The sequence below is a fragment of the Hippichthys cyanospilos genome, chromosome 6 (genome assembly GCF_059441005.1).
Source record: "Hippichthys cyanospilos isolate Australia breed blue-spotted pipefish chromosome 6, RoL_Hcya_1.0, whole genome shotgun sequence".
Classification (NCBI taxonomy): Eukaryota; Metazoa; Chordata; class Actinopteri; order Syngnathiformes; family Syngnathidae; genus Hippichthys; species Hippichthys cyanospilos.
The window spans coordinates 1,629,648-1,643,990 of record NC_142374.1 but is presented as its reverse complement, the minus strand read 5'-3'; the positions used below and the strand labels follow the sequence as shown (position 1 = coordinate 1,643,990).

At 40.5% G+C, this 14,343-nt stretch overlaps 2 protein-coding genes across 6 annotated transcripts in view; one reads left to right on the top strand and one right to left on the bottom strand.

Moving 5' to 3' along the window:
- Positions 1-14,343, top strand: part of LOC148421817 (anoctamin-1-like) — a 109,169-nt gene that overhangs the window by 15,258 nt on the left and 79,568 nt on the right. For all 5 annotated transcript variants that reach the window (XM_088418166.1, XM_088418165.1, XM_088418168.1 and 2 more), the window contains exon 2: positions 10,159-10,524. In XM_088418166.1, the coding sequence (XP_088274292.1) occupies positions 10,159-10,524 (366 nt within the window). The remainder of the gene's footprint in view (positions 1-10,158; positions 10,525-14,343) is intronic.
- Positions 2,801-14,343, bottom strand: part of plcg2 (phospholipase C, gamma 2) — a 209,121-nt gene continuing 197,578 nt past the window's right edge. The window contains exon 33 of the mRNA XM_088418162.1: positions 2,801-2,906. Within this exon, the coding sequence (XP_088274288.1) occupies positions 2,825-2,906 (82 nt within the window). The 3' untranslated portion in view covers positions 2,801-2,824. The remainder of the gene's footprint in view (positions 2,907-14,343) is intronic.

Genomic DNA, 14,343 nt, shown 5'->3' with positions numbered 1-14,343 from the left:
TTGATAGTATATCAAGATATCTTAAATATATCACAATTACTGTATGAACATAATAATAGTTATGAAAAAACATTTCAGCAAGCTATCCAGCAATTTAATTCTGTATGCTTTTGTTACAATTATTTATGGGCCCCTATCATGGAATTTAAACTTTTTAGAGCTTTTAACCATGTTACATGGCTCGGGGCGACATGGCTTGGTGGTAGAGTGGTCATCTCCCAGCTGAAAGGCTGTGGGTTCGATCCCCCACCATGTTTAATATATTAATTACACATTTACTGTAGAAAATGTCAAAGTGGGGAAAATGTGTACAAGGGACCACAGGGCCAGCCGGACAATGAACATTTAAAGTAGATGATTCACCTGTGGGCGGAACTGTTTTGCTTTCTGAAGAGGATTGATTTAATATGAGGAGCGGGTGTTAACTGTGCGTTCTCTTGATACATGTTTTGCTTTGTTGGCTCTTGAATCCAAGCCTGTGTTTGGATCCTTCATTCACTCCTCTGGGATAGGCTCCAGCGCCTTGTGACAAGCGTTCAGGATGGCTGAATCTTTCGCCGGTCGGCTTTCAAACATCGATGTAGGGAGAACAGCAGCCATTAGTGAGAGGCGCGGCTTCAGTTAACAGAATGATTCATATCCTGGTTAGAAATGTCTGTACCAAAACAAACTCATATGTCATAAGGAATTAAATTGCCAATGTGCTAAAAGTAATTCATATGCATAAATTTACGTTCCTGCGGGACGTTAATATATAAACATAAGCATATACATGGTGAATTCTTACCTTTTGGCACATTAGCGATTTAATTTCTATTGAAATAAGAGTTTTTTTGGTAGTAACATTTGTAACCAGGAGGTCCCATGTCTCGTTCACTGAAACCACAACTCTCACCATGTGCTGCAGCATCCCCTTCATGAAGAACCTATCAGCCTCAACAAAACTGTGATTTCACAATGTCAAGAAACTCAAAGGTAGATGTAAACAGTACTTTACATTGAGAAAGAAGTTGCTAGTAGCAGAAGAACAATGCCACATCAAAAGAGTCATGAATGTGCTGTATGAATTCATGCAACACATATGGTTTCATTTCTGTACAAAAAAGCTAACATACTTACGGCTATGGCCTCTCCATCCGATGCAATTACGGGACCTGCGCCAGGTTTCGTTTGTAATTTCATGGCAAATCCATTCTTGTCTTGGCAAATGTTCACCATTCAGTCCTTCATGAACTGTTGACAATCACAAATGTTTGCAGGTTTTTCGGTGTGCTTCAAGCACACATTTTTGCCACTTCACTAATTTCTACAAGCCCGTTGTACTGTTTTTATCTAGAGGACCGAGTGTCAAAATTCAATAAATAAATGTAACATACAATAATTAAATAAAAATGTAATGAATTACTTATGTTCCATTAATGAATTAAATGTATATTAATTAAATCAATGTTTCATTAAAATCTCTTTAATTAAATTACCGTATATATATATATATATATATATATATATATATATATATATATATATATATATATATATATATATATATATATATATATATTACCGTATATATAATGTTTTATCTATTGAAATAATTATTTCAAGGTTCCGTGTTGCAGCAAATCATGAATTCATTTATCTGTCAAACTCTCCCATTACAGTTTGATGGGTGGTCTCTGATTGTTTACCCTGCACTTCAAGCCAAGACAACCCAACCAATGTGGAGTACTTCCTCTGTCACTGTTGGGTTAATGTCGTGATTGGAATGTGCGGAAACAACTCCAACACATTCCGCCACTTTATGTTATCTAAAATCATTTTGTGCAGGCCCTGCTTTCACATAGTCAGCAAGGTCTAAAATATCGCTACCCAGTGGCAGTCCATGCATTTCACACTAAGGCCTAGTGATTGACCCCACATGCACACACCTACGCATTACTGGGCTACACAGCTTATGTTCCAAAGCATTTAAACATCAATAAACCCGTATCAGCAATTAAAACTTATAATTATACGGGATAGTGCCAAACTTTAAATAATAATATTTTACATTATTTGTCCACAAAGTTTCATGAAGTCCACCAAGTATCTTATCGGCACGGCATGTTGGTGACGGGGGTGGGAAGCTGGATCCAAAATGCAGAGGCAGGATTCGAGATGAGCTCAACAAAAATATTTATTACTTGCAAAAGCTGGGCGAAACACGAAAAAAACGCAGTCAAAAGTAACAACAGAAATATAAAACCAAAACCAAACTCACGGGGTGAACGACGACAGTGAGACAGGGAATTTGTGGAACTGGCACAAGTGCTGTGGACGGTAAATATAGGGAGGTTAAACATAGACATTAGACAACTAAATAACTAAATTGGCAATTTAAAGGACAAAAATGACTCAAACACGAAATAACTGGATGGAATGAGAGGCACTGTGGAGGAGACACTAGAGCTGGAACACGCTCATGACAGGTGACACAAATTACACTAACGTCAGACGCCAGACAAACATGAACCCAAAACCGAAATAACTCAAACTCCACAAAATAAAACCCAGACAGAACGTGACACCAAAAACAGGTAAGCTTTAACAAGATAGTACGCTAATCGCAGAATCCCAATTTAATATGAGAACATCATTTTATTTCTTTATCACTAATTGAATAAGAATGAATTAAATTACGAAAACATAATACAAATGATAAAATAAATAAAATGTTTGACTCACCCAAAGAGTTGTCCAGAACTTACGGTATTTCAATACGAATCCATTCTTCTTTCTTTCCTCAAAAAGACTTCAATAACAATGCTTGTCGAGTTTCTGCGTTTTATTTCCAATAATAACTCCTGTTGTATTGACATGGACGCCAATGCTGAAAGTCGCCTCGGTCCAATTTCTGTTTTGTTCTTCTTCAGCCATTGTGGGATAAAACAAACAAAAAAAAACGCGAGTAGATTAGAATTTTCTGCTAAATGTCCGCAGGCCTAGCCTTGATGTACAGTACGTTATGCCTCATGGTTACTCATGGTTGAGCAACATGTTATTTTTCCTTTTGAGATAACTTTATTTAACTACTTCCAATGTTAAATATGGTGGAACAATACATTGTAGCACTGCCTTCCTGCAGTGAGCATCCAGTGACGTCACGTTCAATGTGAGAACTCTAGATGGCGATCATATGACTCGATTGGCTATTGCTGCAGTTTATTAAAAACATGGGCCCGTTTACATGTGTCTTTGCACACGGCACAGGAGGCCCACAACTGTTGAAGCAAATGTCCTAGCGCTTCGGGCAAAGGCAGATTTCATACAGCCTGTTGACACAAGTTAGCTGAATTCTAATTGGCTAAAAACGCTAATATAAAGCTACAGCACTTGAAGGATCGTAACCAAATGGTTATATGACAGGAAAAGAACGGAATATGGAGAATACATTTATTTATAAAATATATATATATAATTAGTAAACATACATTTAAAATAAAATTTACTTTTATTATAGCTATTACTAGTATTATAGTTTATTCTAGTTCTGAAAATGTCAGGTTATATTAGGCCAGCAGAGAAGGCCTTGCTGACGGCACACCTCTGTCTCTACCTCACCCACTTGAAAGCTTAGGAAAGTTCTCCTTCATCGTAGCCGCTTAGTTTCCAACCACTTTACACCAAAGCATTGGATTGGGCGGGATTTGAGCTAAACAGGCTTTGCCACTGCCAACTTTGGAGTGAGTTTGACAGATAATTAATTAAATAGATAAACAATTATATATGGTCATTTAAATAATGACACATTTAATGAAACCTTGATTTTTTTTTAAATTAATGAAACGTTTAATGAAATAATAAAAAAAAATAATTTCATTAATGACATTAAATCAATAAATGAAACATTTAATTATGTAATGACACTTTTGTTAAATGATTGAATGGTACATTTTCTGTATTTATTGAATTTTGGCAGTCCTCTCAGTCCTCCATATTTTGATAGTTTCACATAGAGTCATATAAATTAAAGTTAGGAGGTTGTTCATCCTTACTACAGTTTATCTTAGTGGCTTTGAGTTCTTGACTCATTCTTGAAATCTGCAAAACTGGACATTCATACCTCAAAACAATTCACACAAACAACAAATAACCATGAATTAAATGAAAAAGCTGGTCCCTTTCTCAAAATCATTTTTTTCATATTTCACAAGTAAATGAATGTGTAAATGAACATGTCCTTGTGTCATTGTGAGATAGGGCAGTCAACTTTCTATAAAATGCTTTGCCAACTTCTTGATAAAATACATAGTGTTGAGGATGGATGTTTGAATGTGAACTTTGGCTTAAATTCAGGTGACTATTATTTTAAATTGTAAGCTAAACCTAACGTATACTGGAAGGTTGATTGTTACTTAGAGACTGGACAGCACTGCATAGCATAAAAAAATATACAAAAATCAATAATTAAAATGTGGACACAGTACAGTCTCATTATTTGTGACATAAGTCGTGAATCACTGGAGGAATGCTCACAGATCCGGAAAATGGCCAGAAAAAAAGTTAAAAAATAAATAAATAAAACAATAGGTATGAACTGCACAATAATATACAATTTTGAATGCATAAAATTGTCATGGTTTGTTGGATTTTGGGTTGTGGGTTTATTTTGAGGGGTTCTGTTCCTTTCTGTTTACGTATATAGTTCCTGCTTCTGCTTCTCTTGTGTCTCCCTGCGTTAGTTTTGATTTAGTCCACTTGTCCGTGTTACATGCCCCTCGTGTCCTCCATTCCGCTCCCTTTGCCTATTGTCCCTGCCCAGCTGCTGTGCATTTCTGATTAGTGTGTGAATGTATTTAAACCTAGTTTCCGTTACAGCCCTTATCGGATCATTGTCATATTGTCGCATTGTCGTGTCTCTCCCGTCGTCGGTCAGCCCCGTGTTTTCCTGGTAGCCTGCCCGTAGTGTTTGTTTTCTGTTTTGCCAGCCTGCCTGCGCCCTTAGTTCGAGTTTTTGCCGTCCTGTTTTTCCCGCTTTTGTTCCCGTTTGTCGAGTCAATAAATATGGATTACATGAAGCCACTGCATCGAAGCCTCCCTGCTTTTGGGTCCTCCACCTCTGCAACCACCCCAGCCTTCCTACCCGCCACGCACCCCCGTGACAAAAATTCCCTTAACTGTGACATCTGAGGTTTTGTTCTCAGTCCAGTGATATGCGCTGCTGTAGGAATTAATTGACTTAACAAAGTTTAGGCCCACAAAGTCTAACCAACATCACAACAAATATCTTTTCTTGCAATGAGCTATTTCAGAAAACAGGGATTTTTTTTTTCTTGGTTAATTTGATGTTTGCCCTTCCCTTTTCCTTCATTACAAAATGGTAAAATTCAGCTGGACAAGTATGCTTGCAATATGATGTCGACTTATTCGTCAAAATACAACTTAATTGCTCCAAATTTATTGGAAGTAGAGCATGTTTTAAAGTGTTTTGTAACAAAGTTAAACAATACATGTCATTGGGGCGAGAGGGAGGGCCTGAAGACAGGTAAGAGCAGTTAATGTTTCTTTATTTGTAAGCGGATCCCAGCTGGCTTGAAAATTGGCAGGGTGGACTGCTGCGATGGTTCGCCAGGATTGGGAGAAATCGGATGGTGGCGGGCATCGGGCGGCTAAGGGCAAACGGGAATGGGACACAGGGTACTTGTAGAATCGGCAGGCTGGCAGTTGGAGGCAGACTAGTTCAAAACACAGGCCGGCGAAAATAATCAATAGGCAGGAAGGTGGTCGAGAACGGGCAGAGTCAAGGTACGGGTAATCAGACAGGTATGAATACTGGAAAGCTCGGCGACAGAGACAATCTGGCAGGGGCGGCAAGGAATAGACCGGGTTATATACTGAGGTGATTAGCAGCAGCTGTTGCTGTTTAAGGGTGATGGGCAGGAGGGTTGAGCAGGTGTGGTGAGGCTAGAAATGAGGTGGCAGGACTGGAGGACTGTGACAGAACCCCTCCATCAAGGGACGGCTCCTGACGTCCCAGGATTACCACTGGGTGGGCGGAAGAGGTCAACGGTTGGGGAACCACCATGGGCGGGAGAGCAGGCAATGTGCCAGAATACCCCATGTGACCCTGAAGACCTAGATGGCTGGTCTGGGTGAAGCCAATGGAAATCAGCTATCAAGGGGGGGATCCATGATCTGGTGGGACGGGATCCACATCCGCTCCTCAGGACCATACCCCTCCCAGTCGACCATGTATTGGAGACCCCTCCCCGGATGACAGGATCAGAGCAGCTGCCGGACAGCGTATACAGGACCCCCATCAATCATCCAAGGAGGCGGAGGATGGGGAAGTGCAGGAACTAGAGGGCTGTACAATGCAGGGTTGATTCGGGAGACATGGAAGCTGAGGTGAACGTGCATGGAGCAAGGCAGGGTGAGGCGTGCAGTCGAAGGGCCCAGCACTTTCTGGATGGGAAAGGGTGAAACTGGGTGAAACTGGGTGCAAGTTTATTGGACTCCACTCGTAGGGGCAGGTCCCTAGTGGACAAACAGACTTTCTGGCCTGCTTGGTACGCCGGAGCCAGGGTACACTGCCTATTGGCAGTTAGTGTGTAAGATTACGGCACGTGAAAGGGGTGAGCAGGCTCAAGCCCATGTCCGGCAACATCGCCGAACGAAAGTGAGGTGCAGACGGACAAGGAGCATCGATGTCTAGAGCCTGAAACAATTGGGGTTGGTAGCATTGAACGCATTCAAAAGGGGATATCTCCGTGGCAGAGCTGGTCAGGGTGTTGTGGGCATACTCCAACCACTGGAGCTGGGCCGACCAGGAGAATAGGTCTCGTGATGCCAGGCACCGAAGAGCGGTTTCCAGCTCCTGATTTACTCTCTCCGTTTGAACATCAGTGTTCGGTTGAAACCCAGAGGACAGGCTGACAGTAGCAGAGATGAACCGGCAAAACTCCTTCCAAAAGACCACCTTGAATTGAGGACCCCTGTCAGACACCATATCAAGGGGAAGTCCATGTAGGCGGAAAACATGGTTAATGAGGAGTTGTGACATTTCCTTTGTGAAGGGAAGTTTCGAGAGGGGAACAAAATGGGCCATTTTGCTGAACTGGTCAACTACAGACATGATGACCATGTTGCTGTCGGATGGAAGCAGACCGGTAATGGAAGTCAAGCAATAAATGTGACCAAGGACGATGCGGAATGGGACGGGGCACAGCAAACCGGCAGGAGCTTGATGTGATAACTTATGTTGGCTACAGATATTATTAACAGATATTATCTGTTCTGTCCGTTATTACATCCCAGTGCTGGCAAAACAGTCCTGAAGTGCACTAGTCGCAGTGGCTGTCCAACATTTAACATCAATTTTTTTCACTTCGTGCCTGAGCCTAGGCACATAAACTGGACTTAGTTTAATCATATTATGGTCAGAGTTCCCTAGACTGGGTAATGCTTTCATGTAAAATGCATCTGGTTTGTTACCATAGAATTGATCAAGGCAGGCTTTATCGCGGGTGGGGTAAGAAACATATTGCTGGTACATAGGTAAAAGCTCCTTTAAGCTTCAAAGGTTAGAATCTCCCATTATAAAATTAGAAGCATCAGGGGCATCTGTCTCTGCCTGAGACACGACTTCATGAAGCAGAGTTGCCGCGGCTTGTGTGTTGGCTGAGGGCGCAATATACACAAGGAAAAATCTGATTTGGTGTATTTCCCTCAGCAAGTGATAGGACCTCAGGCCAAGTGAAAGCAATTTGATGTCCTTTGTGCAAACTTTGTGCTTTGTTGTTATGTGTGGCGGATAACGGTACTTGTTTTCATTGCAGTCCATTCTCACAAGCGTGAATCCCTCTAGGTCAATTGATGAGTCAGGATCTGCATCGTGAGCCAGCTCTCTGTCAGGCAGATGAGGCATGAATTCCGGTAGTCCGAGAGATACTGGCTGCTGGCCCGCAGCTCGTCCAACTTTGGAAATTACCGAGCATAATTGATGGAAGTGGTTGTCAGTAAGGATGCCTTTTAATCAGCTCCCGGACTCCGCCTTTCTTTCCGTGTTTCCTTGCTTAAAAGTTCTTACTTTTAGCGACATGGAGTGACAGCAACAAAGTGAGTAAGTGCAGGAGGTGGTCTGAGATTTAGCAGATATTCCCATTTGTCGGTGATGCGGTTCGCTTGGCCATCATTGAAGTTTGAGTTGTGGCCAGCTGTGTTTTTGGCGAGATCAATTAAAAGAGTGGTCAAGACTGACAGTAAAACGACTGAGTCCAACTTCATTTTGTAGCGTACACGGTTACAATTTAAGAAATTAAAAGGTTGAACGTTTCGTAGATAAAAACATACATTGCGAACAAACAATACGGGTAAGGTGAGACGTGCAACAGACCGTGGCGCTGCTCGCGCATGCATCACATGTTCCAACGTGTGTGTGTGTGTGTGTGTGTGTGTGTGTGTGTGTGTGTGCGTGTGTTTGTAAGTGTGTGTGTGTGTGTGTGTGTGTGTGTGTTTGTGTGTGTGTGGTTGGGGGGCATTGTGTGAGTAACTATGAAAGAGTTGGTGCATTTTCACAATTTTTCTCAAAAATAATATTATTTTTGAAAAAAATGTTACCAAGTTGTTTTTTACATTTTCTGCATTGTTAATAAACTGCAAATTACATATACTTAAATCTCATGTCCTGTGTGCTTAGTATGTACATTTCAACATTTGACACGATTGCAGTTGATAAGTCGGGAAACAAATTCATTGTTATAGTCTGTGGACCCCCTGAAATAGCCTTGGCCAACCCCTGGCCACCTTAAGGATAAAATTCTAGCTCCGCCACTGCTGGCTCCGTGGCCAACAGTCTTTTTTGACCGCGGGCATTCATGTCTCTTTGACCTGGCAATCAAGCATGTTTGTCTGGTTCTGTTAAAAAAAAATAAATAAATAAATAATCATCATCATCATCATCACCATCATCTTCTATCAACCCAAGGGGAAGTACCATATATTTAATAGTCTTTAAATTGGAAACTTTGCAAGAATAAAATGGAAATTTGGACAAAATTTTCACACAGTAACATAATTTGTTCCCAGTTGAACGTTCCCCGTATCAGTTTGTGGGAGACGTTTAAGGCAAAACACAAACAATCTTCGCATGCGCTGGACTCACACACACACAGACACATACACAAACACACACACACAGACACACATTTTGTTATTGTATTGTTGCGAATGTACAGTATGTTTTATTTATCCATTTTATTCTTACATGGTTCCAAATTTGAAAACTATAACTTAAATGGTACTTAACCGTGGGTCGATAAAAGATATGGAGAGCCATGTTTTTTTTTTTTTTTTAACTAAAAAAAAAACAAACACATTCCTTTGCCAGGTCAAAATGACTGATGCCAAAGTGGGCATTTTTAGTTTTATTAGTAGCATCCCCTGGTGATTTGAATAAGTTGCTAGGGAGCAACTCACAGTTCTTTAATTATGAATTTGTGACTCCCGTGTGAGAGGAATGTAGCAATGCTCTCATTTGCCTGTGTCCCTGCATCCTAGATGCATAATTTTTGATGAGGAAGATGAGGAAGAATGCTTTTAAATCAACCCGCATCTATCGGACGCATTGTTTCTTGACAGGAAAATATTAATCATCGTCCATCTACTCTTTTATTCAACATAACATGACCACTTCATGAACATTCCGACACCTTCGTCCACTATGTTTGTTTTGATCTCGCCAAAAACAAGATTGGCAATCAAGAAAAAGAGTGTTGTTTACATCGAATGTTGCTCACTGAGGTACAGATGATCTAGTAGTAGATCATTGTCGTGGCCTTGTTTCTACAACTCACTTCAAAATAAAAGCATTTTATTGCTGTTTGCTGCTGTTTTCAAAACTTACTTGATATCCCATGTTTTATTTTGAAGCATTGTCTGTTTTTTTGCCAACCAGCCGTGTCACCCGACAGATATCATTGGGTCTAATTCTTCTTACCCATTTGTGGATTGACTTTTGCTACAAGTATGATTCCATAAATTCTACAAAAAAAAGAATGCTCTGAAAAAGATGTAAAAGCTCTAGTCACAAAAAACTAAAGACATATATTTTTCCAGCTTGTTTTGCCATGTATTAATTGACCCATCTTTTTTGTTCTCTGTCCATACTTTGTGAATCAGCTGTTGAAAACTCTAACCCCAAGGGAAAATGTATGTTGTCAACGTGGCCTCTACTTTCAAGATGGTCAGCGGCATGTGGACTATGTTCTCACCTACGCTTTGAAGAAATCATCTGGCGGACGCTCCATTCGATACTCAACACACTTGCTGATGGAAAATGCTGTTGCACGCAGCCTGCATCGTAACCATCATCCATCATCTGTCGAAAAGGGCTCGCTATCTTCACAAACATCAACGCTATCCAATGTGAATCAACACTCCGCAGGAGATGCCTTCTGTGGCCAGGAGGATCAAAAACACTTCAGGAGGGAAGAGTTTGAAGGGAAACTTAGAGATATGGGCTTGGAACTGGAGATCGATGAGGATGTGAGTTTTCTCTACTTAATAGTGATTATAAATGAAATGATCGTAAATGATCTGGAATGAAAACAATTAATGATGTTTGCAGAGTGGCATGCATATCAGAGTAGATCAGTAATTTGATAGTGTGGCTATACAGAATATACCCATCTATACGTATACGTATCTAACTATATAAACCAACCATGTGTGACCTAATTCTGCAGCACTTAAATAGAAACAATACTACTAACTTGGTTTGCGTAAAGTAGGAGGGCTCAATGTGTCGACCGCCTTGTTAGTGTTAGTGTGTGTCTTGAACACACTTATCTGTCTGGGTTATCTAATTCTCGCTACACAGAGTTCTCATGTAGGTTCAGTGAAAAGGTCAAACAAAACCAGACAGTCAGTGAACAACAAAATGTATAATAATGTGGAATACTTATTTTCCTTTTCAGGTAGTGCATTTTCCCTGTCTATTTGATTGGACTTCTGCCCCCACCCCCACCCCTTCACCCCCAAACCACCAACGTTAGATTGTTCGAAAAGTATAACTCGGAGCAAAAAGGTTTGGGCATCCTTGGCAGAAAAAAATCATAATTCTGAATTCATTCTATGTGTGCATAAACCTTTTGTGCATGAAATGATCAGCTATGGGTGGCACAGTTATTTGGAGTTTGCATGTTCTCCCTGTGCCTGCCTGGGCACTTCCTTCCACATTACAAAAACATAGATAGGTGTAGTGGACGTTCCTAATTGTCGTTAGGTGTGATTGGGCGTGTGAATTGTTGTTTGTCCATGTGTGTGCCCTGCAATTGACTGGCAACCAGTTCAGGGTGTCCCCCACCTAGAACAGTGGTCCCCAACCTTTTGATCACCGCCTTAAATTTAGACTGCGGACCAGGTGGGGGGGCTTTAAAAACCACATCCCAAACGTATGGACGGGGTATGGTATGGACTTTTTGTCCACTTTCTTTTTAATCGCGAGAGGAGAGGGGAAGGGGGCGAGCTTGCTGTGCACTTCACGGTAGATCCAGAAAAAAGAGCATTGCTGAGAACTTTCACTTTTCTGGGAAGTGACAGAGCCAATATTTTCACCGACAGCACCTTTATTCTTTGGGGCAATATTCGCCTGCCAAAAATTAAAAGTTTCAATGTCGCAATCGAGTTGCCGAGACCGTGCTAAATAGTGTGCTGACAATGCTGCGCTATCGTTAGCTTAGACAGTAACTACGGTTCAACAGCTGTTAAGTATTGTTTCGTATTGAAAGCTCAGCTGGCCGTGTTGGATCGCTCCCGGTGACCGCAAAGCGGCCGCCATGATTCATTCCTGCCCCCTGCGTGAGCCATTGAATGTTCCCGAAGTTGATTGGCTGTGGCATCATCTCCAAAACATTATTTCGCGTGCAGCCCACGCGGCCCGGTACCAGTTGATCCACGGACCGGTACCGGTCCGCGGACCGGGAATTGGGGACCACTGACCTAGACAACTGTCTGAAGAAAGCTGTTATAGGCATCAGCAAGCCAGCGGCCACAGTGAGGGTAAGCCGCAATAAATGGATGGATGAATGCTCGACTGTAACATTACGCAAAGGGAAAACAGAATAAATCTCTCTTGGGAAAGATCTGGCAACTTCTGCATGCAAACAGGAAACTATAGTCAAAGCATGTTCCCACACTGTGTCACTGTGTCATTCAAAAGTCTTAAATACAACCCCAAATGTTTTGCTTTAAATAGCAATATATGCTAAAGAGTCCACATGTTGAAAGAGTTAGTTTTGAGTTCTGGAACGCATGAATATAGTTTACTTTCCAAAAGCTCTCTACTTAGACTTTCATTTCACAGACGCTCAAAATGTAAAATTGTAATCGAATTGTATGAAATTATGGTGAGTGATTAGAAGAAAACATCCATCATTACTTAATGTGTTTTTAAACGTAGTCATAGCAAGCATGTCAGACCTAATTATGTAAAAAAATATATTAATAAACTTTGCTTCAAATCCTGATGTAGAATAGCACGAGCTAAATAAATAAAAACGTGAACAAGGCTGCCTCACAACGGTTAACCCATCTTTCATCGCAACAAGCAATTGTCATCATGGGATCCGGACTTGCAATTGTTCTCGATGCTCATTAATCACAAGGATGCATATTTCCACTCTAAAATGACCCCCACACAGCTGTGCACAGCCACATACTTTTCTGTGTTTGTCTCTCACTCGCTTGCTTGCTTTTGCTTTAACTGACAGCCAGCTGCTCCCTTTCATGTGTACATATATACAGTATCAGTGGCGGTCCGTGCGTTTCACACTTAGGCCTTCAGTGATTCGGCCCCCTCAGAAGCACATGTACAAATTACTGGGCTACATGGGCTATTTTCCAGGGGACTTAAGCATCAATCAACCCACATCAGCAATTGAAATTTATCATTATACGTGATCTTCCAGAATTTAAAATAAAGAATAATAATTTGAAATTATTTGTCCACAAAGTTTTATGAAGTCCAACAAGTGTCATGTCGGTGCGGCATGTTGGCGCACCGACATGGGAAGGTGGATCCAAAATCAAGGGAGGCAGGATGAGATGAGCTCAATAAAATGATTTATTACTCACAGAATCTGGGTGAAACACGAAACACTAGAGCTAATCGAGAGCTGGAACATGCTCATGACAGGTGACACAAATTACACTAACAATAGACGCCAGGGAAAAACAGCACGATTCCAAAAGCAATGAAACGCCAATGCTGAGAGTCGCGTCGTTCCATTTTCCCTTTTGTTCTTCTTCAGCCATTGTGGGTTAAAAAAAAAAAAAAAAGCGAGATTTGAACTTTCTGCTCAGTGTCCGTGCGTCTAGAGTCCATGTACATTATGCCTCATGATTGCCGTTGAGCAACATGCTTTTTTTTGTTTTTTTATCAATAACTTTATTTAACTACTTCCAACATTGAACATGAGGCCTCTAGATGGCGGATTTATGGTTCAATTGACTATTACAGCTGTCCATTAGCTGTCCATCAGCATGAGGGCCATTGACATATCCATCTGCGCTTGCGCAGAAGCCCGTGCCGTGTTGATGAGAATGTCCTTGCTTGTCTTTAAGTTGTCTTTAACTTTTACTTTTTTTTTATATATACCAAATACCAAATTTACAAACTGCCTTCAACTTCTACAATTTTTTGCTAGTACCCCGATACTTTTTTGATCAGCTTTAGTGACCACTGATTTCAAAATGTGTAAATGTGTGACAATACTTAGACATTTCTTTGACTTCACAGCCATAATGGCCCTCCGACAGAAAAACTATAACTACAATGTGGCCCATGATGAGAATGAGTTTGACACCACTTTCCTACAGAAAAAAAAATATTATATATATATATATATATATATATATATATATATATATATATATATATATATATATATATACAAATCACATAGCTGCAGGGTTCAAAAATTCTAAACATGGGGAAAAATATATTAAATTGTAATTTCATCACTCAATTTTCATGATAATTGCTTTTTCAATTCTATTTTCAATGAAAATTGAAAGAGTTTTTACACAAGTAAAATATTGGAATTAATGTGGAGTGATCAAGTAGAAAGCTATTTTAATAGCATTTCCAATCCTTGAATACAGTTTTTCTGTGAAACACAATTATCCAACAAAAAAATTCAAGTTAATTCCGCTTTACTGGCAACTTTTGAAAAACATCAATGTAGTTGTCTGTCGATGGGTCACTTCACAGCAGTGTGGATTGGTGAGGCTTTGTGGAGTTAGTTTTACTACGGTGTCATATTCCATATTTTTTATTAATTTTCATAGTTACCGGTAATGCTT